Source organism: Oxyura jamaicensis, chromosome 1 (genome assembly GCF_011077185.1).
Source record: "Oxyura jamaicensis isolate SHBP4307 breed ruddy duck chromosome 1, BPBGC_Ojam_1.0, whole genome shotgun sequence".
Lineage (NCBI taxonomy): Eukaryota > Metazoa > Chordata > Aves > Anseriformes > Anatidae > Oxyura > Oxyura jamaicensis.
The window spans coordinates 56246079-56271876 of NC_048893.1; the positions used below are offsets into that span (position 1 = coordinate 56246079).

Here is a 25798-nt window from a genome sequence, read left to right on the forward strand (position 1 = left end):
CAGTCACTTTACTTGTACAATAAGAAAGCATTTTAATTGCTGGATTCTCTATAAGTCATTAGCCACAGCTTTTACACAGAATTTCATTCATATATAGAAAATCTATACCTATATCTATATCCCACTGCATTTTGTCCATATTCTTACCTACTGATTTAATGTTAGCTACAAACCCGTGAGAACCACGAGCTGTTCTGTATTACATCTAACTGGACTGTTGATGGTTGAGTTACCACCCTTACTTTCCATTGATTTAAATGAGATTTGAGTCAGGTCATTGAAGACTGCAATGTGGCTGTGCACAGGAGGCAGCCACTAGATGGCTTTTTTTATTTTTACAGAATCTCTCCAAAGCACAGAACGCCTTCTGTGCTAAAGCTTGAAGTGTAACATATATATTAAATGAAAAAAAAAAAAAAACCTTCTTTCAAGTATGGAATGTATATGGCAAGGAAAAAAAAAAAAAAACATCTGAAATGTGAACCAATTCCTCAGGTTGACAATAGGCTGTATGAAGGTAAATTGAAAGAAAAAATGAAAAATGCAAACATCAATACCTCATGAGGTGATACAGGTCGTGTCACATTGAAGCTTTCTTCCACATCTGGAGTACCCACATAGATATTGAGGTACCTTTAACACACACACAAATATTGCAAGATATTGCACAAAATGAGCAATGAGCCAAATATTTTCCTGGCAACCTAAAAAAAGCAGAGTTCTACATCTATTGAAAAACGAAGTTGCTTTCATTAATAAGGAGCCACGATTCTTCCCAAAGTAGCCCACTGTATTTGAACTGTGTTCTTGTTAGTTAAATTTTAAACTACACATGCAAAAGAAAAAGATACTTTTGCAAGTAGAGAAATAGAAACTCCCCTCTGTCATCTGAAATTACTAAATTACAGAAAAATAGTGGCGTAAAGCATCATTAACAAACGAATTAAGTCTGCTTAGCGTACTTTTTCTTTAATGCTCCACATTTCTATGCTCCAACTAAGACGTATGTCATACAAAAATTTCTCTTGATTTATACCCACACCAATGCCTATAAATGTTCCATCGTCAATAACAAACCTATGAGACTGCGTGCACGCTATTACTGATACGGAAATCAGTTTTATGCTTACTTCAAGTACCACATTGGGTCAGCATCACTTGTAACTTTTTCATTGGCTTTCATAATTTTCTTTATCTGAAAAAAAAAAAAAAGGAGAAAGGAATCGTGCTTATTCTGACTGCTAACAGCCACTCCCTTCCCACCAAGAAAACATACCTCTACGTTGATGAAATAGTTGAATGAGTCTATGTGCTGCTTCACAAGTCCTTTCACCTGGAAAATACATGCACGCAGCAAGTAACATCAGCTTTAAGAAGATACTGTTAATACTTAAGATATAAACATTTACAAGTCCTTTCAGATCTCTGCTGAATTCTTTCAGTTAATGAGTTCTGAGAACTGCCTGGGCAATCAGTCTGGTTCTACACTGTATGTTTCCAGGTTTACACCAGAGCTGTCTTTTTCTTTAAGTCTCAGAAAAGTAGTGCAGCAACTGATTTTGAAGTTCAAATAAGCAAATGAGAGCCATTGAGTAAATAAGCAAATTACAGCCATTGTGTGTGAAAATATTTTTGTCAGTTTTCTGTCACTTTGAGATAATGTTGTTTATTTGTAGTATAATTAATTAATTGCAGTACTTGAGAAAGAAGTTGCCTACACGCTAGGAAGTGAGGGTGCCAAAAAGAAGAAAGAGAAAGGGAGCCAATGAGACTGGACAGAAGTCGGTGTCAAGAAAGTCAGTAAACAAGGAAACAGCCACAGAAGGACAGGACACTCAGAAGAAATCTGAATTTGATTTCTAGACAGGAAGACAGCGAATATGCCCAGATGTAGTATCACAGAATAAACACTCCGCCATTTCCTCAGGCAATGAATTGATGCAGCACATTTTAAGGATTTAAGTCACAAAGACCAAGCAAAAGAAAGGGGATTGATTATAATAACTAAAATTTGGGATGAGAGAAAAACAGAAAGGTTTTGGTTAGAGGGAATACAAAAAGAAGCGTTCCTTTTACTAATAGACTGGATTTTACGGAATAAAAGGTGTAACTATCTCAATTACAATGCAAAATCCAGCCTTGAAAAGGAACTAAAATGAGTGCTAGCTGATCTTGAGACACGTGCACACGTGCTCACAGAGGACTTTACGCTTTGAAACATTCAATGACAACTAGCAGGTTACAAGACTTAAAATTTCATACAGAAAACAGATCCATTTACATAGTTCACAAGACAAGCAACAGTTCACTCTAAAATTACCCAAAAGAAATCGAAAACTTGGAATGACAAATTCATTCGCTCAGTGAAGTCTCCACAAGTTAAGACAGAGGAGGAATGACTCTTTATGTAAGAGTTTTGCTAACTTACAAAAACATTGCGCATAGTACGTGGGCAAAAAGAAACTATAGATTTATTAGTGCCTAGAAATCAGGCTAGTTCTTCTTTCCGTTTTTTATGAGGCATTATCAACAGCTTTACTGAAAGAAAACTCCAGCACAGAAACTGTAATGCACAACATCAGCTTTGGATGGCTGTATCACTGCTGGCATATGTGAAATGATATGCAACAACAGAAAGCACAGACCACCACGAGCAGACCTAGAGTAAAGGGCTCACTGGCTGGACGTAAGGTGGGATGGTTACACTTGGCATCAAACACGCTGTAAACTCCACCATCAATCTGCAACTGTCCGTTTTTCAGAGTCTGAAGAGTTCAGACACTATCACTAGCTTAAGCTTGTGATAGATGTTGGTGGGGTTGACAGGAGAGAAATAGAAACGGGATTCCTTAGAAAGATCTTCATAGCCCTGAATCAGATTCAAACGGTACATAACCCATAACTGGCTTTTAAACACTGTTTTCCTGAAAGAATCAAATTCTCAAAGGTTGCAAGAAAAAGAGGTGCTCGGACTTTATGCTGGGAAAAACAAAAATAGGCTGAAAACAGCTTTGTGGAAGTGGGCAAAATTTGTAGAGAGTGATGAGAGGGGTGCAGAGATGGCTGCTGCTCCACAGAGGTACCCAGGCACTGCAGACTTCACCTGCCATCTTCACAATACAATATTTCCTACTGTCTTTTTCCCTCCTCACTTCCAAGCGTTTATGAGTCCTGTTACTACATCCCATTGCATTTTAAAGAGAGCTTAGTGATACAGGTTTAGCGTTAGGCCAGAGGTTGGACTGGGTGACCCTGGAGATCATCCAACCTAGATGATTCTGTAATACCTAATGTCATCAGGAAATCAATCTATGTAACCGCTTTATCCATAATTTGATGGAAGCAGAAACTGAAAATAAAATAAAATAAAATCGCAAATTCCATGCAGAGGACAAGCATTCTGGGAAATCAGAAGCCGTAAGAGGGGGCTACGGAGCTAGAAGGGAGCCGAGTCCGGATGCCTTGAGGGGGGTGTGGAGCACTAACCTTTAGAAATGCTGGAAGAAGTCTCCATTTTTCCTGAAACCAAGAAAAACACACAGTTGAAAGCAGCTTTCCACAGAGGGCCCACGCGCATAAGAAGCTTTTCTTGCTCGCTTGGTTAGTTTGGTTTTGTCAGCGACGTTACTTAAAGTGAGATTCCGTGGGAAACCGCCCCAAATCAATCCAGATGTGTAAAACCAGCCCGGGGGTGCCCGGGATGCGGCGGGCAGCCCCTCGCGCCCCGCGGTACCTCCTCAGGGCACCGCCGCCTTGCTCCGGGAGCCACCTACGTGGGAGCCCGGACCCCGCGGACCCCCTGCCGGCCTGTCCGCCCCGGGCAACCCCTGCACGTCCCCCGGCCCCGCTCACCTCCACCGTGTTCACCGGAGCCGCCGCCTGCTCCGCGGTGTGGGCGCCCAGCTCCGCGGCCAGCGCCTCCATGCCGGCGGGAGGCCCGGCGGAGCCCGGCAGCGGGGACCGGCGGTGCCGCAGCCAAAGGCGTCCTCCTCCCCCGGCGGGCGGCCGCAAGGTTCCGCGCTGCCCGGCCCTCAGCCCCCACTGCCTTCGTAACAGACCCCTTGGTTTCTTAAGTTTTTGCCCCCATGGTTTTTATTCTGCGTAAATCCACCGTTTTCAGTCACAGGAAGTTGTTTCATCAGTACAAGCTTCCAGCGCTAAGCTTACTCCGACACACAGCTTCCTATCACACAAGTGGCAAATAAACCTGGTTGTATAGATCTGCAAATTCCACACCGCGGCCTTGTTGGGTATTGCTCTTTAGCATAACTTCGCCTTGGTGCTATTGTAAAGTGTTCAGAGGGGTTAGAAATCAGGCATTACAAAAAGCTCCGAAAAGGAACCATTTCAGAAATCCAGTCGTGACAGATTGGCAGTTGTTATTTTAGGTGTAACGAATGTAGTCCATGAAACTTCAGGCTTTCAGCACGTCCCCAGCACGTTGTATCCGTGCACATGCAGTACCTCTAGCACTTCACAACCTGCCAAAACAGAGAGTTACTCTCTGTTTGGCCTGGAGGTTTGGCCTGGAGGTTGTTTGGCCTGGAGAAGAGGAGGCTCAGGGGTGACCTTGTTGCTCTCCACAGGTACCTGAAAGGAGGCTGTAGCGAGGCAGGGTTTCGTCTATTCTCCCACGTGCCTGGTGATACGATGAGGGGGAATGGGATGAAGTTGCACCAAGGGAGGTTTAGGTTGGATATTAGGCAGAACTTCTTTACTGAAAGGGTTGTTAGGCATTGGAAGAGGTTGCCCAGGGAAGTGGGCAACCCTGGAGGTCTTTAAAGGATGTTTAGATGTGGACCTTAGTGATATGGTTTAGTGCAGGACTTGTTAGGTTGGACTCCGTGATCTTGGAGGTCTCTTCCAAGCTAGATGATTCTATGATAATGCCAGGAAAAGCAACAATAGGGATGCATCAGCCACCTTTAATAAAAAGATTATCGATGGATTTTTGTTTCTCCACCTCATTGGCAATCAAAATATTTTTAAAATTATGTCAGATATTAGACAAGGTATTCCGCAGCTAATCTACATACTGTTGTGAAAAACCACCCCCACCCATTACATGTATTTTGCACTGAGCACCTTTCTTTGATGCTCCTTCTGACAAGAACAGCAAACACCCGTCTTTATTCCCATTCACCCCTCTGTTTATGCATTTATACCCCACCTCATCCTCCAGGCAGGAGACTGAATTATTTAGGTATTCCCAACAGCATAGCTATGACTGAATACAGATAGAGGATATATATCAACTTTGTCCAAGAGCCAGGTTTAATGGAACAAGGGGTTAGTTATTTCTACAAGGTTAAAGCTACTGTTCGACAGTGCAGATGCAATTGAGAAGTTACAGAAAAAGAGACGAGCCACAAGGTATTAGTGCAGTCCTTTATCTTCGGCATTTAAAATAATCCATTACATTTAAGAAACAATTTGCATAAATGACATTTCAGGACAATGGTATCACAAACAATGCATACAAAACTTCAAATATTCGTATTTAGACAAAGTAAGCTGCTACAGAATGGCATCTTGTTTCACAAGGACAACTTCAGAGCGGAGGCAAGTGCATTTCAGCCACAGTAGAATAAACAGCATGCAGAACATGACATTAAACAGATGTGATGTCCATGTTTGAAACATTAAATAAAAATTAAGATACACTGAACAAGCACTTGAAACATAGGCCATGCTATAAAATGCCCCAAAATTAAACACAATGCATATAATGTATTATGATAGAATGTTCATAGTCACGTTAGACGTGTTCTTCCAATGTTCCTAAGATCCTGTTTTGGTTGAAGCTCAAAGTAGTTTCTTCCAAAGATGTTATTTCCAAAGAACTAGCAAATCACTAAGACTTAATCTCCCATAATTGCTTTGGAAAAAGCATTCTCCTCTCACTGATTTTGAATTGCATTTCAAATTTTCATATAAATTTGAACAAGCCCGTTTTATCTAGTGGCACAATTACTATGTTCTAAGAGTTCCTTTCTCAGGTTTTTCAGGCTTCAGGAAAAGTTCCCTTCAAAATACATACTCTGCTCCATTTTGTACTATGTTTTTACAAGGGATAGAACAGAAGTGCACTAGAGCAATTTATTTTCTAACAAGGCATTTTGAAGAAAGTTTTTCATATCATGTACCTGTGGCCAAGGTCCTTGGACACTGAGGAACAACTGACTAGAAGTCATTTTCCTTACTAAAAAAAAGTACATAATTCTGTAAAAATGGACTACAAAACCACAGTGCTGGTAATGCCCTTTTTTTTTTTTTAGACCTTTATGATAGACATGATATACATTACTAAATGTATATACACAAGTTGTGTGGCACATTAAACTTCTATGGGCAAGTTTTGTATCAATAAAAATATACTAATATAAAATGTTAAAAACAAGCTATTTAACTTGTATCACATGATTTTATATATATATATGACATTTTAAAAGGACCATTATATATTAAATGATAATTTTCAAGTACATTATGATTCAATTTCATAGACAAGAACATGTCTATACTAAGTATTCCAGCAGTATCTATTACCAATAATCTGAAATATGCAAAATAAGATTTGTAAACTTAGAAATTTACTTCTATATATCTCAATTTTAAACTTAATTTCTGTATGCAAGATTCTTGTCTTAAATGGGAACAAAGTATTGGAGTATAATCTGCACAAACTTTGGCTCAAAAACCAAAAGTACTTCTCACAGACCTAGTGAGAATGAATCTAATCATATTTTCAAGAATGACTAGTAATTTGGGTTTCTGCTTTGCAGACACAAGAATATCCAAAATAAGTTTTGAAAAACTTAGGCCCTCAACCAACAGAATATAGAAAGCAGAAAGTAAAAACGTTCTGCTGTACTCTAAGATCACTCCCAATGTTAAGTGCTTTTGAGAATAAAGGTCAGAATGCCCTAAGTTAAAAATACTTAATACCCATTAAGATCAAAGATCAGTATGTACACATATTAGAGGTTAGACTTATGATCTGTATGACCTCCACTAGATAAATACTATATACAGACATTTGCTTCCCTACCCCATGGCCAACATGATGCTTAAGTGTTTATCTTTAAACTCACCATTACAGTTGTCAAGTATTGAATGTTCTTATTTAAAAACAGTGAATGCTTCTTCTGTAACTGCTATTCTAAAAACAGCTTATAATACTGGCATTCTTTAATGTAACATAGGCTAAGTTCTAGTTCCAGTAATTGCAGGAGTACCAGAAGTTGGCCTAATATGAACCTTTTTTTCTTCAAAGTCTCTTCAGAAAGATAATAGTTTTATTAGATGTTGCTCTAAAAAAATACAATGTAAGCATAGTACATTTTATCTACAATTTTGTCATCTCATAATTGCATTGCTATATGTAAATATATTTTTAAAAAACATTATGGTTTAATGGTGGCAAAAAAAGTATTTCAGCAGCTCTTTCCCACTGCAAATCGTAATAAATGCTTGCCTTGAAAGGTAGTATTTCACTATTACAAGTGGCACAATCCATTAAACAGACTTAGTCTAAAATATATATATATCATGTAGTTGAAATTAATTTCTTTCCAGTGGATTTCAGAAACTATCTGCATTTTATAAGATGTTTCATTAACAGTCACTGGAGTGGTCTCTTCAAGCTGGGGAGTCAGATCACCATGTCTCTGTTATGAAAACTGAAGGTAAAAGAAAGGGGTACAGAAATAGATTTTTCAATTGGTAGGTGCTTCTGTTTCTGTTTTCCCTATTGGTGCCTCAGGAAAAAGTAGTTTCCTAAGTATGTTTGCATAGAATGGTCCATACACTTGTTTATTAAAGTTTACAATGCTTGCATACTGAGATCCAACAAATTCCATCTCTGTCTGAATCACAGAAAGGCCTCCTGGCACGGCAGGCATACATTTCTGGACACTTGGAAGAGCAAGCAAGCTTTTCATGAATAACTGGATCCGTTTATCTGAAACGTAATATAAAGTATGCTCAGAACAAGCGTAAATGCAAGATGAAACCATACTCACTTCACAAGCACCCTGTACCTCAGCACAAGAAGAAATCTAGTAATACAGATAACTATGCTCTCCCTTTCCCAAACCCATCTTGCAGAGTGAAACACTGAAAGTTTTTGACAGCTGACTCCTGAAGGGCAGACAGCATAAATCTGTTCAACAAGTTAGCAAGTCCACTTCCTTTTAGGTAAAAAAGGAAAACACAGTGGGTTTAAATCCAAACTGACAGAAAATGTGTGATACTCATCTCTCTTCTATATTCTCCTCCAGAAATCTATTATCTCTAAGCTTGTTTACAAGGGCATTTAAAATTTCTAGCTACAGCTAACCATTCTCTGCAGCATACCAAGAGCACAGCCCCCCAGTAAACAATATTCCTTTACTCCTTTGACACAGTATTTCACTGCAGTAAGAAAGTGCTTTTTAAGCACAGTTAGACATTTGGTTGAGATTGCTGGAGGTAAGTTTTAAACTTAGCAGCTTATACAGACAGACACATACAGTAAGTAATTATGTATTCTTACTAACCGATCAAGGAACAGACGGGGTTATTCTCTTCAACAATACTAGCAATTTGACCCATTAAATTATTCTGCGTTTCTGCACTGAGGGTAGGAAGACCTCTTTCAGAGAGGCACCCATTCACTTTGCTGCAAATCTGGACACCAATAGCATTCAGAGCTTCCTTCAAATCAAAAGTTCTGGAAGAAAGAAAGAGAAAAGCATTAACTTTTACGGTTTCTGTAGCAGTTTCAGGTGAACTCACTCATCTCCTTTTCCTTTTGTTTTCAGCCTGTTCTCCACAGTGAGAGAATATAGATAGTTATAATTTGTTCTTGCAGATGTGTACTTCTACAGATAGATGAGAAACCTCCATCTGTAAGATAAGGATACTAATTGGGATTCAAATGGGAAAATTCATTTGAAGTGTACAGCAGTGACACCAATTCACTTTGACCTTATGCTTACATCTTCTCCAGGGCAAAATCCATATTGTTTAATGAGGAAAAAAAAAAAGTAAAGCAAGTTATTCTGAAACACTGAGATCCCATGAGACTTGCTTGTAGTGCAAGTTGCAGCAGTATTAGCAGCATCCAAATAACTTAAACCACCTAGGGTAAGTTTGAAGGAACTGGCAAAAAAATGACTTGGTGAATGTACTGCGGCAGTCTCTCAGGAATTAGAATAGAATAGTCCACTTAGAACGGATCTACCAAGATCGTTGAGGCTAACTGGATGACCACTTCAGGACTAACCAAAAGTTAGAGCATATTAAAGGCCTCACCCAAACACTTCCTGAATACTGACAGGCATTGGTCAACCACCTCCTGTTGCAGTATGACCACCCTCACAGTAAAGACATTTTTCCTATTACCTAGTCTGAACCTCCCTTGATACAGCTTTGTGCCATTCTTACTCATTCTGTCATTGGTTACCAGGGAGAACAGATCAGCATTTTCCCTCCTTGGGAGTGGTAGAGCAGTGAGATCACCTCAGCCTCCTTTTCTCCAGACTAGCCAAACCAAGTGTCCTCAGCTTCTTGTAGGAGATGCCTTCCAGCCCCTTTACCAGCCTTGTTGCCCTCCTCTGGATGCTTTCAAGTACCTTAAAATCTTTTTTATATTGCAGAGCCCAGAACTGCACACAATATCCAAGGTGAAGCTGCACCACCGCTAAATACAGTGGAAGAGAATCACCTCCTCTGACTGGCTGGCTATACTGTGTTTAACGTACCCTAAAATGCAGTTGCCATTTTGGTTGCAAAGGCTCACTGCTGGCTCACGTTGAGCCTGCTGTTGACCAGCACCCCAGATGCCTTTCTGCAGGGCTGCTCACTAGTCACTTGGCTCCCAGCACATACTTGCTGCTTGTGTTATCAAGGCCATACAAGTGAACTTTAGGGCTAGGCTCCAAAGTCTGCAAGTTATACCATCAAGACTAAGATTTCATTAAAAAACAACTCTGAAAACATGCGTCACACATAGTGGACTTCCATTGTATGGCTTCAGATGGCACTAAATTTTCATCTGTATCTGTTATCAACAAGCAGTGGCTATGACATTTGAACTGTTCCCAGGAGTTTTCAGATCCACTTGGTATTTCCTGATAAAAAATATGAGGAGTGATAAACAAGGCCTTACTTCTTGCTCATGCCTTCAAGAAGAGGAACGGAGACCCTTTTCAGTTGGTCAGCAAAATCCGGCACATCTACAATTGCTGCACCCACCATATTGTTTGTTATGAGGCAAACACAAGCTATTATTTTTAACTGATTCAGCTTTTCTCTCAACTCTTGAAGACGAACTTCATCTGTTATTAGAGTCTAGAAGCAAAACAATAATACCAGTTTAGGAATATGGAGGAAAGAGACAGGATTTAGTCATGAAGCATTAATGTTTTTAATTAACAAATATACAAAGTCAGAAGAGACAGCAGCTGAAGCATTCTGAATATGAAGTACTGCACAAAGGGGCATTATGTGTACCAGAAGTCAGTCTGTGGTAGGGAAGAAAAGTAATGCCTCCGGTTCAGAGGACACTGAAGAAACTGCTTTTTATTTCTCTTTATTGCTGACAACAATTTGTGGCCAACAGTTCAGCCCACAACGTCAAATGCTTGGGGAATCCAGAGGACATGGAAGTGATCAGGGTTACAGACAACACAGTCTTCTGGATTCAGCTGTCTTTTGAAAAATGCCATAACCTGCAACTGATGGGTAGTGATGAACAACTGTGCAAGACAGACCAGTTTAACCATCAGAGCCAATTTCTGCAAGTCACCTATAGCCTGCTACAGACTAAAAGCCAGCTGATCATACCAAAAATGTAATTCCCACAGCAAGATCTGGTTTTGTGTTTTTTATTTCCTTTTTAAGGTTAAAAAGAGCTCATTCTATCAAATCCCCCCCCCCCCGAGAAGCAAGGAATTAACATTCAGCTGTATGGTAGTAATTTCATCCTGTGACAACCTAGATCCAGGGGATATCTGTATGTAGCTCTTATTCAAAATTGTTGAAAGGAAGGTAAAAGAAAAGTAGTGTCCTTTTCTTCCACTGAAAGGGCGCACTAAGAGCATCCCCACTAGCTTGCAAGTTCTCTGCCAAGCCACTAACTATAGCTAAAACGCTCACTGCAGCTGATAATTTTAACCCTGACTGACGGCCAATTTCAAGCTGGCTTTATTTAAAGCAGCAGAGGTCAGTAATCAGGAGCAGGAGGGAAGACTCCATGATTCTTGAAGCAGTAGTTTATATGTATTGAGAAAGGGTGAGTATTTACTGTAGAGAGCTTCACATTTTTAAATGGTTCTGCTAGAGTACGAATGATTCACAGCTTGATCCCACCAATCCCTGTTTCTGCTGTTAGGAAATCCAAGATGCCACAGACAGTTGTCTCAAAAAGAAAGCAGGCTTAGTGCTGTCAGTGCAAGGCCCAGCCTTTGGTAATGGCTAAGGCTACTCTTAGGGCAGAGCTGGTGAGCTATGACTAGATAGAGAAAAAGCACCTTAACCTTCTCTAGCTGATGACTAGCCTATCTCATAGTCCAGAAAATGAGACTAGCATATACCCTCCAATTTCTTAGTTTACTATTCAGAAGATTAAGAACTACAAGAGAATATTCATTTGTCATTAGTGTCAGGGTTATTACACTGCACCAATATTTTCTTACAGCTAGAACTCTGAAGACACTGGAACACACTTCTTACCTCTGGAATTGTTTTGTGGTAATCCCACTGTAACAGTTTCAAGTAGCCATTGTTTAGCACCAGTGTAGGACTAATATTTGATTTAGAACTATGATCAGCACCAGAGGTTGATGAAGATTCATCAGAAATGGATGACAACTCATCTTCTATTGATTCCTTTATCCATTCTGTAGTGAGATCCAGAGCACCTATGCATTGCAAATCAGCAGATTTATTGCATGCTTCCATCAAAATAAGCACTAGCTTGAAGAAGAGTTATATACCTAAATAAGATTAAATTATTTCTAAAAACTAAACATAGTGGATGCTAAAGCCTTCACAGAAGTCAATCTCTGCTTCACTTTTCACTGACCAGCCACTGACCATCTTAATATTCTAGCTAGTTTGCATAAACCCAACAACAAATTGTTAGATTTCAGCCAAGATTTTCTAGGAGAAAAAAAAAATAAAATGCTTCAGATGTCAGTAAGCTTACTTTTCTTTTCAAAATATCCTCCTAAAGACTGCTTAGCAGTATTATACAAAACCTGTAGCAGTGGATCAAGTTGACTTAAAAAAAACTTCTCAGAGCCTGTGTTTTGTTTATTATGAAAATATTGAATATTCCTGTCCCTTACAACTTTCAGGCACATTGTTTTTCCTTGTTTAACTCAGACTAACAGATCTGCTGGCTACAGAAGAGAAAGTCTCACCTTTCGATGTGTAGGGCTTCTGCCTCCAGACAGTAAAGAGCCACTGCTTTTTTTTTTTTTTAGATACCAATCAATTAGACAACTACAAATTTGTCAGAAAATGCCCCAGGTAACAGATGAAAATGCTTAGCAATAGAGTAAGCAATTAACCATGGTAGCTTGCTTGTCAAATATTTTTTTGTATTTTCTTATGTCTTTAAATAGCCTTTTTTTTTTTTTTTTCCCCTGAAAAAATGAAAGGTTTAAATAAAATACAGCATGATACCTACTTGGTGTTTCTTCAAGAATTTCCTGGAATTTTGTTCGTTCATAGTCCACCAAGTTACGCTGAAGGTATGGTCTAAGGCACTGAATTGTATAATTAGCCATATCCATTTTCATCAGGTCCAGAACATGGAATATTTGTCTGAAGAGAGAGTTTAAAGTAATGTAATTAGAACAGACTTGATTTTAAGCAATATGTGCATTAGCACTGTAAGCCCAGTTCTGGGAGAAGGAGCCTCCTTCATTGGTATCACAGTGTAGCAGATAACATTACTTATTTACCAGGATACCCAAAAGAAGCATGCAATAAGCAGTTCAAGGAGGAGCAGTAAGAATATACCCTTTTAATTTTGTAAGGATGAACAAGACCAAAACAGCTGTCTCAGAAATGCATGTTATTGTACGAGTGCTTTTTTGTTGTTGTTTGGTGGCTTAACTATTCAGAGTTGGTAGTTTTAATCTAGGCATTCTACCCATTTCATTAAGATAGACATAATATTCCAGTCACAGCATGCCATAGCACCACTCCCCCACCTGTAACGCTTCTGCTGTAAAACTTTACTTTGAAAACCGGTATTATGCAAATTGCCACCACTGAAGACTAGGGCTTTTTTGCCCGTCTTCCACTGCCCAGTATGCTCTATCAGGTTAGAGATTCTTTTCCCCCATATAAAAACACCTAAATACCAACCTGAGCAATTCTACAATATTGTCAGTTGCTTTTAACTGTTTTATATCGTTGTCTCTTATTGGAGCACACAACTTCCCCATAGTATTGATGATATAGTTAGCTAGCCCGTGAATATCGACAGCATTGTGTTCTGCCTGCTGTCTTATAAGGTCCGTATCTAGAACTTCACAGATTTGATTTTGAATCCTGTTTGCTCCAGGAGTTAGGAAGGAAAGAAGAATCTACAGTAGGGGGAAAAATAAAAAGCTTATCAAGAAAAAATCAAAGCACTTAGTTAACACATTAAAACAATAGTAAGTGTCAAGTGTATTTAGCTGACTTAACATATATTAAGACTGGACATCATCGAAAGTAGCAGGAAAAAGCCATATTAAAATGATCACAGTACAGTTCTGCAAAAACTCTCCAAGTCTGCTGACATGCTTTCTGGTTCAGACTCTTTCAAAAATCTTAAGTTAGTAAATGCTTGCTCTACAGGGCAGCCTCCCCATTTTTGGAAGACTTAGTATTGTGAGAGGATTGAAGATTTGTATGTTCCTTCTTGCAATGATAAAGAGGGAATCTATTTGGGCAGGTACAATCACATTTATACTCCTGGTTACGCACTGAACTCAGAATGTAGCCAAACAAACTAGCAGATGTGCAAAGCTTTGAGAAAAGAGCAGACTTGCAGCTAACCACCCTGTAACGAAAGCTGATTGGACATGCCACTGTGTGTGTAGCCTTATTCACTGTTAATACAAATATATATTAGACACCTATTGCTGCTATAGTTCTGAGTAATCAGTTTCATCTTAGAGGTAGGAACTTGAAGGTGTTGGCCTTTTTGTTAAGTTAGCAGACCCTTCAGTGAAATAAGAAGCTCTAAGACCTAAGCTGCAAAAACAATATTGGAGGGGGGGAAAAAAAAATGTTACCTCCTTTATTTCCTCAAAGAGCTTGATAGCATGTTCGTATTCCGGAGGATCTTCATTCAGTTCCGATTCCAAATGATCCCAAAATGCCTTATGTACAATTCGTTTCACTGTGCCTACTAAGCTGTGGAATAAGTCGATTACAGACAGAAAGACTACTGAATAGCTTTCATCCTTGGTCAAAGTACTTTAGGTTAGCCTAATGACTTTTTGGGAAACATAACTCACTGACAGTCATCACACAACCTGCAACACTATCTTTCTTGTGCTGTGGATCATCAGCTCCTAAAACATGATTTACTCTCTCCTAAAACACTACTTTTGTAAATGGTGCTAGCAATTCAGATTTAGACATACCTTCCCCTTTTCCTTATCAAATACATACTGATTCACTAACCTTGTGTATTATGTGCAAAGTCTTAAAAACTATTCCTTCATATAGCTAATTATCACTTAGGGAATTTGTACAATTAGAAGCATGTTTGTCTTTTTATGTGTGTTTTTTTCCAGAGGAAAGATGAGGTTTGTTTTTTAAGTCAAAAATGTCTGCAATTAAGAACATTTTAAATACATACAGCGTGGTACTTCTTGTGTCTTTTGGCTCTCCAGAACTTTTGCATCTCTTCTGGGGTAGTATTAGAGATAAGCTTATGATGAGCTTTACCTTCTTATCACCGTAGGACCAAGATGCTACTACAGGTTACATAGAAGCCCATCATTTCATATTTTCTACATGACTTGGAACTACACAGAACAATACTCTTCATCTTCACTACAGGAACTGATATGGCATTAGCCTTTTACTTTCCATGTGATTTTTAAGGCAGAGCATCATATTCTCCAAGACATCACATCAACTCAGCTGGAGTAGAAAATTTGTTCTGAGCAAGATAGCTGACTCCTAGAGTTGTTATAAAAATCCATAGCCGTTCAGAACTGCAGTGGGTGTGTTGTTTTGGTTTTCTTTTTATTTTAAGTGCTCCTGCATTCCTCCTCTCTTCTCAACCCATTTTATTTTTTGCAAAATTCATATTCTTACCTGTTCTGTGGAAGGTCTTCGTGTTTTATACAAAAATTTGCATTTACAGCAATTTCATGAGCTAATGTCAAGTCTGTCAGATTTCTTGCAGCTGCCATCAGTTCATCAAATGTAACCATCTTGGGAGGACTTGCTGATGGAACAAACGATCAAGTCAAAACACTGTAGTAGATGAGTGCAATCGAAAGCTTTATTAAAAATTAGCAGCCTTGAATGAAAGTAACAAGGCAAGAAATATTGTTCCTTGATAACTGGACTCTAGTACTTTACAAGAAATAAGCCAGGATTACCAGACCTTTATATCTTCTTAAAACACTAGCTCAGGAAACTCCCAGCTTATCGGGGGTGTGTGCACACGGGTGGGTAATACCACGTAAACCTCATAACACTTTGAAAAGCAGTTTCATATTTTCACATCTTAACTGAGGTGGCTTTTTTCATTTAAAACAAGATCTTATACTCCACAGATTTTCTGTACACTGTTGTATAAAACCAACCAGAGCAAAGGCACAGGCAGTAACAGATACCAGATTTCCATTATAATCCTGAGCACATGATAACAGCTACGTCATGCTTTTATTGCCTGTAAAGAAGGTTCTGAAGATATTGACTTAAGAACCCCTCACTTATGTACCATAGCAGATGCATCATAAGTTATACTCCTTTTTCACAAATATGTATCAAGGATATGACAGAAACTTTAAAGTATACTTGAAAGCGGGAGTAAGCTTCTAAAACCAAAGCTTCTAAACTCTCAAATTCTCCCATTTAATATTTGTGATTGACCTCCTGTCATTACCAGTCTTAGGAAGCTTAAAGAACCAGCTGCCAATTGCAGCTCCACTAAGATGCTTGTTTTAATATAAGATTTCACTTATACAGATGCTAAATGAGTCGTGTATGATCTGAGAATGCTTACAGGTATGAGCATTACACTCATTTTAACCAGGGTTTTATTTATCAATGCTTGTTCAAAATACATTTCCTTGTGTAAATGCATGTTTTCTGTTTGATCCTGGCATTTAATCAAAGCATAAAAGCTAGTATTAACTTCATGTACCTTCGTGTAACCTATAAATCAGTTTTAGGTTATAATAGATTTAATTTTTAACTGTATGGACCAAACAGAAGAAACCCACCCTTTGCATACAAGGTCATACACAGCTGGTTGAGTGTGAGACTGGTACCAACATTAAGATTAGCTTAAGGCTAGGATCTCCATGGTGGCTCCCTCTCCTTATGCTTTCTAAAGGGAAGCAGCACACAGGAAGCCCCCACAGGTACAGCTGTTAGTGGTATTGTACTCAAAGAGATACACTGCTTCATAGGCAAGAGAAAGCCATGCCTTTCTCTGAAGACTCTTAAACACAGAATCAGACTCCATGGTTCTACCCACTATGTGAAGGAGAAATAGGATAGGTTAGTCTTCTGTGTCTCTGCATAGCCCAGGTAAGGTTGAAATATGCTTACAAGCTGGGGAACTGGGTTTGCTTGAAGAATCACTGTTAAAGCTCTGTCTTGAATATTCAGAGTCACTCGAAGAAGCTGTGCTTTCAGAGAGGCGTGAAGAATCTGAATCACTGTTCTGGTCATCGCTGAGAGGCATTGTGATTCACTTTAGCCGATACAGTAAACAGGACCTGAAAGACAAACACACATTTCACAAAAGCAGCACTTCCTATGTTTTTTGATTGTCAAAGTTGGGTACTGACCATTATACTGTGAACAAAGAAGTAGTAGTCACCTTTCTGAAAAGGTGTCATAAAAAAGATCTGGCTTGACAGGTACAGAATCATGCAGTTATTAATAAATTACACCTCTACTTTCTGCTGTTTCATACCTTACTGATGAACATAACCATTCTGTAAACTGGTCAGATTAAAAACAACAGGACCACCCACAGTAAACCCTCTGTTTGTCAGAATCTTGCAAGTTCTCAGTCTCAAAACATAAGGGCATTTCTCACAGTGTTACACCATCCTGCCACGTGACTTCACCATCAAGTAATTTTTAGCAATTAGCTTCTTTCCACAAACAGACTGCACTGAGAGTACAAACTCTGAAGCAAACAAAGCTTGCTAGGGAAGAACAGTCAAATATTTCAGAATATTAAGTTTCTGGCAGCGTGTATCAGAAGTCTGGCCTGCTGCTTTAGGTGGCTCTTTGCTCACTCGCAGACTGACAATGGCATAGACTCAATAAATACTCCTCCAAGGGAAAAAGGGTTTTAATTCGAACAGCAACTCTGAGCCTCTAGCACTACATTCAGCATATGCGACAACATCATGAGAACTATCATGCTTCATTGTGCTTCTGTCTACATAAGGAAACTGCCTCCCAGGCAGATAATCCCCAACTACAGAGAATTTGGACAGCTGCATAGTTCAATGCAGATGATTAATAGTTTTAACACAGGAAGCAAGAAATATGTTAATGATCATATTAAAATGAGAAACTGGAAGTCAGTCATAAATACTCCCAAAGGAATTTGGCCCAGATTCCAAAAGTAGCTGTCCATGGCCACAAAGCATTCTGGTTATGGCCACGAAGTATTCTGTAGTAGAAGAATTAGGAGACACAGCCAGTAATGCATCTATCAGCAAGTTAAAGATGTTTCACTTCCGCCAGTCAATGTACTGTAGGGTTGAGAGTGGACAAAAGGGGATGAGGATGAAGACGTCTTTATGTTGGCTCCCAGGAACAGCTTAGCATGTTTGATTTCTTGAGTACCAGCTCCTGGTGGACATACCTTTACTACTTGAGTTATTCCACTGATGAGTACTTCCCTGTTAATTGAGATGATTAATAGTTAAGTGTTTGTTTCCTCCTCCTCCTCCAACCCCAGGAAGAAAGAAGATGCATTCGAATGCCTTTTTGCTATGTTATGCTGGTTTTGTCAGAAGACTCGTATCAGCAAGAACAGCTGACAGCTTATCAACTTACAGGAGAAGCCAGGAAGAGACTTTTAATCACTGTAGAGGAGGTCATAGGTTCTAGACTTACAGCTTTAGCTGTGATACTTATAATAACTTTTATTACAAGTGATAAAATCAATGTTCTAACAATATTGAAAACAAACAGGTATTTAAAGTAGTATTGTCTAGACAAGACAGCAAATTGCAAGAAAACCTGGAAAACCAAAAGGTTCTGAGATTTGACATGGAAATTGTATTTGTCTAACTTACAATTACAAACGACTCATGTACATGTTATGCAAGTATCAAGCTATTTCTTCTAGTAAAATCTGTTACAGACCTCAAAGCTAAAGCTGACTAGAAACTACTTGCGATGAGTAACCTAAATGTAGAAACACTGCAGGTTCCTGATATGGAACTGCTTACTTATAGTAACCCTACAGAGCCTGCAAAACATACATTAATCCCCCATCTATTGCTTCTGGATCAACACCAGAACACACCATTTCCAGGCTTTAATCAGGTAGAAAGCCTCTTGATGCATATATTAAATAACTAACCTGCAAAAGGTTAATGTTGCATGTGGTCCATGGGAAAAAGTGATTAGCGTTGTTAGATGTGTACTGGCCCAAAAGGTCTTGTAAATCCCTCGCCTAGTAAGAGCGCTTCGAGATGTGTCTGCCACTCAGGTCTAGGTATTAGGAGCACATGGAAGAGATCAAAAGAGTGATTAAAGAAAAATTCTCTCACAATTTATACATCATTTTAAGAACCTTCACTTAACCTTATGAAATATTCACATTAGCAATATTCAGATTTGCAGAGCACTCCTTACAGAAGTACTAAACCTGCCATGGAAGCAAGTCAGCATTGCCATTTTCTATCACGGTCTCAAGACTAAGCAGTTAAGGTGGAAATTAAAATCCTGTATGCATTAAGTCTTCATATGGCACTTCTAGCAAAGTATCTTTCGGCAACAAGTCCTTGCATCTCCAAAGATATTACCTATTTTGATGTACTGAGACCATACCTGCTCCTACAATAGGTGCACATATACAGATAGCAGACGTGCCAGTAGAGACCTTCAGAAGATTTTCTTTAAACAAGTTCCAACAATGTAATATCAGATGGCACACTGAGTAAACACCACAATGTTTGCCACAGTAAGTATATTTCCTAGTAGTGTGCCACAAATGGAACGGTAAAGGAAGAGAATGGTTGTATTCTGCAAGTTCAGAACATTATTGCTAAATTCTAAGCTTAAGAGAGAGAAGGTAGAAAGTACAAAGTAAACGCAGGCAAAATCTGGATGTGCCATCTACAGTTTAACTATGCTGCACAACAGCTAAAAAGGAGAAAGGAAAGAACATTCATTGAGAACATCAAAGAAGTACAAATCAAAAAGGGCTTTTCTAATTAGTTACAACAATAGAGGACTGAGTTACTTAGTCCTTTCTTTATAGCATACACTGAAAGAGCTCTGCCTTATGCTTTGGTAGGCAGTTCAGAGCTTCTCAGAAGTTACTGAGGGCCAAGTTCACATGTAACTTTAGGTGTAGATTAACGTAATTCTCAAGTAAAAATATTTCAGAAAGCCCTTTAGCCTTCCAGGACCTCTTTGTAACTCAAAATCTTGAATAAACATTACCAACTTCTTATTTCTAAGCTGTTTATTAAGTATTACATATTAGGCTGTTGTTTTAATACAGCACTTAACATCCTGTTCTGTTAAAGGGTTGGCCTGTGGTTACAACCCGCTTCATTCCTCCTGCACTAAAAACAACAACTAAAGTTTACTTCGATACTAGGTTTGATACACTGGTACTGGACTTCATTACACGGCATGCTTTCAAACTCTGATCAGTCCCCTTCTGCAGTTTTTCAAAGAGAAGCTCTACATGTGAGACCAAGCTAAAATACCTTCTACATGTAGAAAACATTAGTCCATTTACTTTTTTTTCCGCCCCCACAAACAAGTTTCTAGTTCATTTAACAAACTGTCATGGATTCTGCTGCTGTTTGGACAGCTGTGGATTACTGTGTGTAGGAAGTGTGCGCTGAATAATACTGCAGTTGTCCAAAACTGCCTTGCATTTATCTGCTCACCGCTTTGCCCAACCTGACCACGTCGGGTGTGACCAAAATGACAAAATTAGATGTGGAGAACACACTTCCTTTATTCCTGAAGGTATTATTTCGAAGCACCTAGAATAGTGAGGATTTTTTTTTCCTTCAGATAAGATCTTCTAGGAAAGTTTCTCCACAGCCCCGCTTTGTTCACAGAGACCTCCGTCCCAGCCCGCTCCCGAAGCGCTCCGTCCAGTTTCAGCACGACAAAGGCCCCATTCTGCCCGCGCCGCTGGCCTCCTGCCCTCCCACCTGCAGGCTGCCATCGGCCGGGCTCAGGTTTCCCTCTGACCCGCTCCAGCTCGGTCACAGCACCCAGCCCGCGGTCCCGGGGGCAGAGGAGGGCCCGTGCTGCGAGTCACCGCCTCCCCTGGCTGGTGACAGCTCCCAGCGGTGGCTCCTCTCCTCCACCTTCCTCCCACCGAGCGCAGGGGCCGGGACCGTCCCGGGTGCCGGCGGGGAGCCCCGCAGGAGCCCTCCTCCCCCGGCCGGCTCCTCCTCTTCCTCGGCCGTCCCCGAGCAGCTCGCAGCGGCAGCGGCTTGGCACCGGCCGAGCAAAACAAACAGCAAACAGCGTTTCCAGGGCCGGGCCGCGGGGGGAGGAAGGAGGGAGGAGGGGAAGGGGGGACGAGCTCTGCCTGCCCCGCCGAGGCGAGCCCGGCCGCCGGGCACCCCGGGGAGGGAAGCGGGGAGGGGAGCCGTGGCTCCGCGCTGCCGTAGGAGCCTCGGGGCTGCCCGGGCAGTGCAAGGCACCGCAGGGCAGGGCAGGGCAGAGCAGCCCGGAGCGGAGCCCCCCACCCCCCAGCCCGCCCCCCGCACCGCAGAGCGACTCCCCCAGGCAGCTCGGAGCCGCGCTGGCCCCGCGGTGCCGGTCCCGGTGTCGGTCCCGGTACCCCTCACTCACCGCGCCCCGCTCAGCCTCCTCCAGCGCGGCGCTCGCCGGGGCTTTAAATGCCCCCCCCCCGCCCTTATGTACCCGGCCCGGGCCGAGAGTGCCTTCCCCGGGCGAGACCATCTGGGGCGGGGCTGCGTAACGCCGTCCTGCCCGCTCACCGCTACGAGCCCCGGCGACTTCGGTCCGTCCTTCTCTTCCCGCATAAACACGGAGTCGGCCCCCTCGCTGCGCCCCGACCCGAGCGGCAGGTGAGGAGCAGCAGGGGGTGACAAGAGAGGGCTCTTTCGGGTCTCCCCCCCCCGCGCAGAATGGGCGCTGCCGGCGGGGAAGGGCCGCCCGGTGTTTACGGAAGAGCCGCCTCGGCCTGCGCTCACCCTGCCCCTCCCGGCGCGGGGCGGGGGCTCCGCGCTGAGCACCGCCTCTCAGAGCCGCTCCGGCCCCACAGGGAAGGGAGAGCAGGAGGCGAGGGGGCTGCCCCGTGCCGTCAGGGCGGTTTTGCCCCCCTCTCTGTTCACTCGGCTGCCCAGGAAGCTTTAACGATCTTTCCCTGCCCCCGTCTCCCCGCCCTCCCGACCGTGGGGGTGAGGCCCCCCGCCATCTTGCCCCCCCAGGCCGCCCCCCCGCCATCTTGTCCCCCCCCCCGCTCCTGCCCCCCCGCCATCTTACCTCGGGGCAGCTGCGCTCGGCTCCGCGGGGCGTTCGGGTCACCCCTTGCTCACGGCTGCGGCATTGCGAGGCCCGGTTAGCAGCCGCTGAGGAACGCAGCACGGAGCACGAAAGCACTGTCATTACAAACGCCTCGCTTATTAACGCGCTGACCTCAGGCACCCCCAGGGGCAGCAGTGCCAGTCAGGGGCATCACCGAGTCCTGTCACGGGCTCTGCGCTGCCAGCGCCTCGCCTACCAGGAAACGTGGAGGGCGAAACGCTGGCAGTCATTTCTGGGGCAGGTACTCACGAAATCAAGCCCTGCTTGTCCTGAAGACACAGCACTCACCCTCCTGCACTCAGGTCATCATTAGCACGTGTGACACGAACCGCGTGGGATGGATACTGTGTTCATGTAGACCAAAGCGCGCTGTAGGTGCTATTAATTCACCCTCTGCTATAAAAGTAAGGTTGTATGTGGGGAATGCAGGTTGTCCATGCGAGTGCCAAGGGTCCTGCTCCAGCAGGAGCGCTTGCTCGCAGAGGTGCAGAGCACCTGCCAGCCCTGCTGCTTTGCGTCAAGTCCAGCCGTCAGAGACATTAAATGGGATTAAGTCCAACAGGCTAATCCGCTTGGTTCCATAAGGAAGACGGTATTTTAAATAACCATTTGTAGTACTTTGCCCCAGTTTTTGCATGTCACGTGACAATGACAATCAGACAAGCTCATACGAGCTTTGGAGAAGATGGTCTGTGACAGCCTACAGCTGGACAACTTTGTGCAGGGCTGTTTTCACTTCCAAATACATTGTTTATTATCTGTTTCATCCACTTTGGACTGCTGATGCCCTTTGTTAGTTAACCAGCTGTATCATCTAAACTGTACAAATAGTACTTGGAGCAAACACCAGGGCCCATGATTCAGGGGCCCATTTTGTGTACTTTGCGTGAGCCAGCAGCTGTGGAAGCATGTGGTGCTCAGTGGCCCCGCCTGCACATGGGGGAAAAGGGATGCCTCAGCATCACCAAGTAAACCAACTTCTAAAAGTATTCCAAAAAGGGATGGCTTTAAAACATATTTTTTTTTTTTTTTTTTTAATCCACAGCAGTGCCCTTCTGCCACAGCAAATTCGCTGTTTTAGAGACCACTCTAAAATACCTAGCTTTTTTTATGGCTCTACAGAGAGACAGAGGCATCTGTACATGTCACAGAGGCACTGAGGACTTGCTTAAAGATTCCAGTGCAAAAGCCAAGAATAAGTTAGACACTACAGTACTCAGCACTTAGCTACCTTTGTGGTTTCAATTCCTTCACTGTCCAGAGACCTTGAAGCTATAGGCTGCTATATAGATCTTGAAATGAATTACCTACTGTGGAGATTTGCACCACAGAAATGTCATTAATTTCTTATCATCTGCGGCTTCTGAAATGTCAGCCAGGAAAATAATTTTGCAGCCTTTAAATTCATTCTAGTCAATTAAGAATATCAGTGTCCATATCTTATATAGGACATGCAGGCACAAGTTTGAAAGTTAGACTGGTGTCTCTGTTTGGTCTTAATTATTGGCCTTTCGCTAGAAAACCGCTGGTAATTGAAATGAAGGACTAATGTGTGCTCAGCCTTTGCAGCGAGTTACATCATAACTTTTCCTTACTGTTATCAGTAAAGCTAGGAGAGGCAATAAAGCCTACAATTAACACACTCTTTTATCCTGCCAATAGCAGCACGGCTACTGAGTGGGTAAGAAGGGGAGCTGCATCTGGCCCTGCAGGTCAGAAATGTCCCAGCATGTGGCTAACTGATGGTTAGAGTGGGAGGAGAGGGAAAGGACAAGGCGTGTTGTTGTTTACACCAGGGCCCATGACAACTAAGTTGAGAACATAACTTGAAGTCACGAGATATTTTGTCCTAATAACTGAGCCAGGCATACTGGCTTTAGCACTAACAGATGGATGTTAAGACTCAGGGCTGACTGAGAACATCAGGCCCAGATTGATAATAGGCTCAAGAGTGAGACAAAAAGTCTACAAAGCAGGTGTAAAGATGCTTTCTCAGCCTGCAATTCCTAATGCATGCTCCCCTCAACACCAGTGATCTCTCTTTCTATACAAAGGAAAAGGAGTTTGTCCTACTGTGTCAAGCACAATGAAAAGCTGTCTGTAGAATGATATTCCAGCTCTGAAATAGTTTGCATTGGTTTATTGGTGAGAAAAATCCTTAGTTAAGTCTTTGTCACTGCCAAGCTGGAGAAGGAGAAACAGTATGGCTGTTACCTACATTGCCTTACTACCTGAAACAGACTCACATCCTTTGATGCCTAACACTGACAGTCCTCTTGACTTGTCTCTGGTATGCCCATATGTCTCTGTTTATAATGGCAAATTCTATGAAGTAAGTTGCTACAGATCAAAAATCCGGGGTCTGAGGGTACTGCTACAAAGCCTGGCTTTTCTAGGCCCTTCCTAAACAGAGATCTGAGATCCCTGTTATCCTAAAGTATGCGACTGCTAAGGCTGTGTCTAGATGTTAATTGTGGAAACTCCAGTATTAGGTGCTTCATTTACTGCTGAAGATTTCTACTCCATCTGCATTGAGGAGGACAGACTATTCTGAGAACTCAACCATTTCAGCGCAAACTCACCTGTATCACCTCCAGCCACCTCTGGCAGGTATGTAGGACAACCTGCTGACCCAGTGTGAGCGCTCTGCTCCTTGCTAGGGTCAGGACAATCAGCTCAATTCTGTCGTGGCACCTGTAACCTGCAGTCCCTGAATGGGACTGGATCTGGGGCTGTGATCTTGCCTGGGTCTAGGATCCAGTGTCTCTGAAGAATATTCAACCTAAAATTTATTAAAAATAAATAAATACTGGGAATCAAAGCAAAAACCAAGAAAAAAATGTCTTCCAAGACAACACTTGATTGGATTTCTTTCTCTGATCAAACAGCGGAACAGACAAATTAGCACCCTAAGCCTTCATCTTGCAAGGAGTTATGGCTTGCATATATATGTAATGAACTTCCAGTCATGGAATGAGTCTTGGCAAGCAAATGCATTTCAGAATAACAAAAAAGCACAAGAAGGAAATAAATTAAATTGGCACTAGCAGTTCAACAGCCAAGGTACAGACAGAACTGGAAGGAGCTTGTTGCTACTTACATTCTGTAACATCTTAGAAGCACTGAAACTACAACTTTAAAGCTTTATTGTCATTGATTGGCTCTATGTCTTGAACAGAATTACTCTTTTCTTTCATCCCACACAGATCTTTAACACAGGCAAATATTACAGATACAAACACGAATACAGTCTTTTTCAAAGTTAGCTTTTTTGTACAAAGACACATATTAAAACGCAGGGAAGAGTAACATGCCTGAGGGAGTAACCAACTGCCAAGAGCTTTTCATTGTTCTTAAAAAACAAAACCCTCAAAAATCCTTTTGAAATTAACACCATTACTACTGATTGTCTACTGGTTGTTTGCTCTTTGCCCGAGTCTAAATCCGTTATTGCTTTGCTTGTTACTAGTTGCGAACCTCCTTAGACAACATAAGACACAGGCACAAATACAAGTCTAACACATAAGCCTCTGCTCTAACACCTGTGAAAGGGGCAATACAGAATCAGCTTTCGTTGCTCACCATCCTGTGATGAAATTTAGAAAATAATAATAATAAAAATCCTTTCTGATACCGTAGCTACTCAGCATGTCTATTGGAGAGAAGGAAGGAGGTGTTAAAAACTGAGTTACCTCAATTCTGTCTGAAGCACAGGTAAGTGTTGGGATGAACCAATGGAGAAGATTTATTTTAGCATGTTTTTATATTTAGGATTCTCCAGTTATGAACTGTCACATGGGACACTTTGTCACAACACTGTCCTGGGTCCAGATCT

At 41.7% G+C, this 25798-nt stretch overlaps 2 protein-coding genes across 5 annotated transcripts in view; both read right to left on the reverse strand.

The window, feature by feature from the left end:
* Positions 1 to 3924, reverse strand: part of POLR3B (RNA polymerase III subunit B) — a 74700-nt gene extending 70776 nt beyond the window's left edge. The window contains exons 1-5 of the mRNA XM_035340891.1: positions 3853 to 3924; positions 3487 to 3519; positions 1277 to 1333; positions 1131 to 1195; positions 558 to 633 (exon numbers count right to left, since the gene is read on the reverse strand). Of these exons, the coding sequence (XP_035196782.1) occupies positions 558 to 633; positions 1131 to 1195; positions 1277 to 1333; positions 3487 to 3519; positions 3853 to 3924 (303 nt within the window). The remainder of the gene's footprint in view (positions 1 to 557; positions 634 to 1130; positions 1196 to 1276; positions 1334 to 3486; positions 3520 to 3852) is intronic.
* A 1450-nt stretch (positions 3925 to 5374) lies between these two features.
* TCP11L2 (t-complex 11 like 2) lies at positions 5375 to 21507 on the reverse strand. Of its 4 annotated transcripts, XM_035340916.1 has the most exons (12): positions 21265 to 21506; positions 18794 to 18924; positions 18068 to 18104; positions 16789 to 16958; positions 15319 to 15451; positions 14283 to 14403; positions 13366 to 13586; positions 12680 to 12816; positions 11719 to 11906; positions 10154 to 10335; positions 8541 to 8713; positions 5375 to 7963 (listed from the first exon to the last, which is right to left on the reverse strand). In XM_035340916.1, the coding sequence occupies exons 4-12, from the start codon at positions 16922 to 16924 to the stop codon at positions 7719 to 7721; spliced, it is 1536 nt and encodes a 511-aa protein (XP_035196807.1). In that variant the 5' UTR covers positions 16925 to 16958; positions 18068 to 18104; positions 18794 to 18924; positions 21265 to 21506; the 3' UTR covers positions 5375 to 7718. The 4 variants fall into 4 exon arrangements, with proteins under 4 accessions (XP_035196807.1, XP_035196793.1, XP_035196801.1 ...); XM_035340902.1 differs by lacking the exon at positions 18068 to 18104; XM_035340910.1 differs by lacking the exons at positions 18068 to 18104; positions 21265 to 21506 and adding an exon at positions 19658 to 19793.
* Between the last annotated feature and the right edge of the window lie 4291 nt (positions 21508 to 25798).

Excerpts from the sequence above, each read along its gene's own strand:
- TCP11L2 (XM_035340924.1), bottom strand. The coding sequence starts at position 16,924 with ATGCCTCTCAGCGATGACCAGAACAGTGATTCAGATTCTTCACGCCTC. Across the intron at positions 15,452-16,788 it reads CAAACCCAGTTCCCCAGCTT|CAAGTCCTCCCAAGATGGTT; the intron begins GTAAGCATATTT and ends TTGTTCCATCAG. Across the intron at positions 11,907-12,679 it reads AATTCTTGAAGAAACACCAA|GTGCTCTGGATCTCACTACA; the intron begins GTAGGTATCATG and ends TGCAATGCATAG.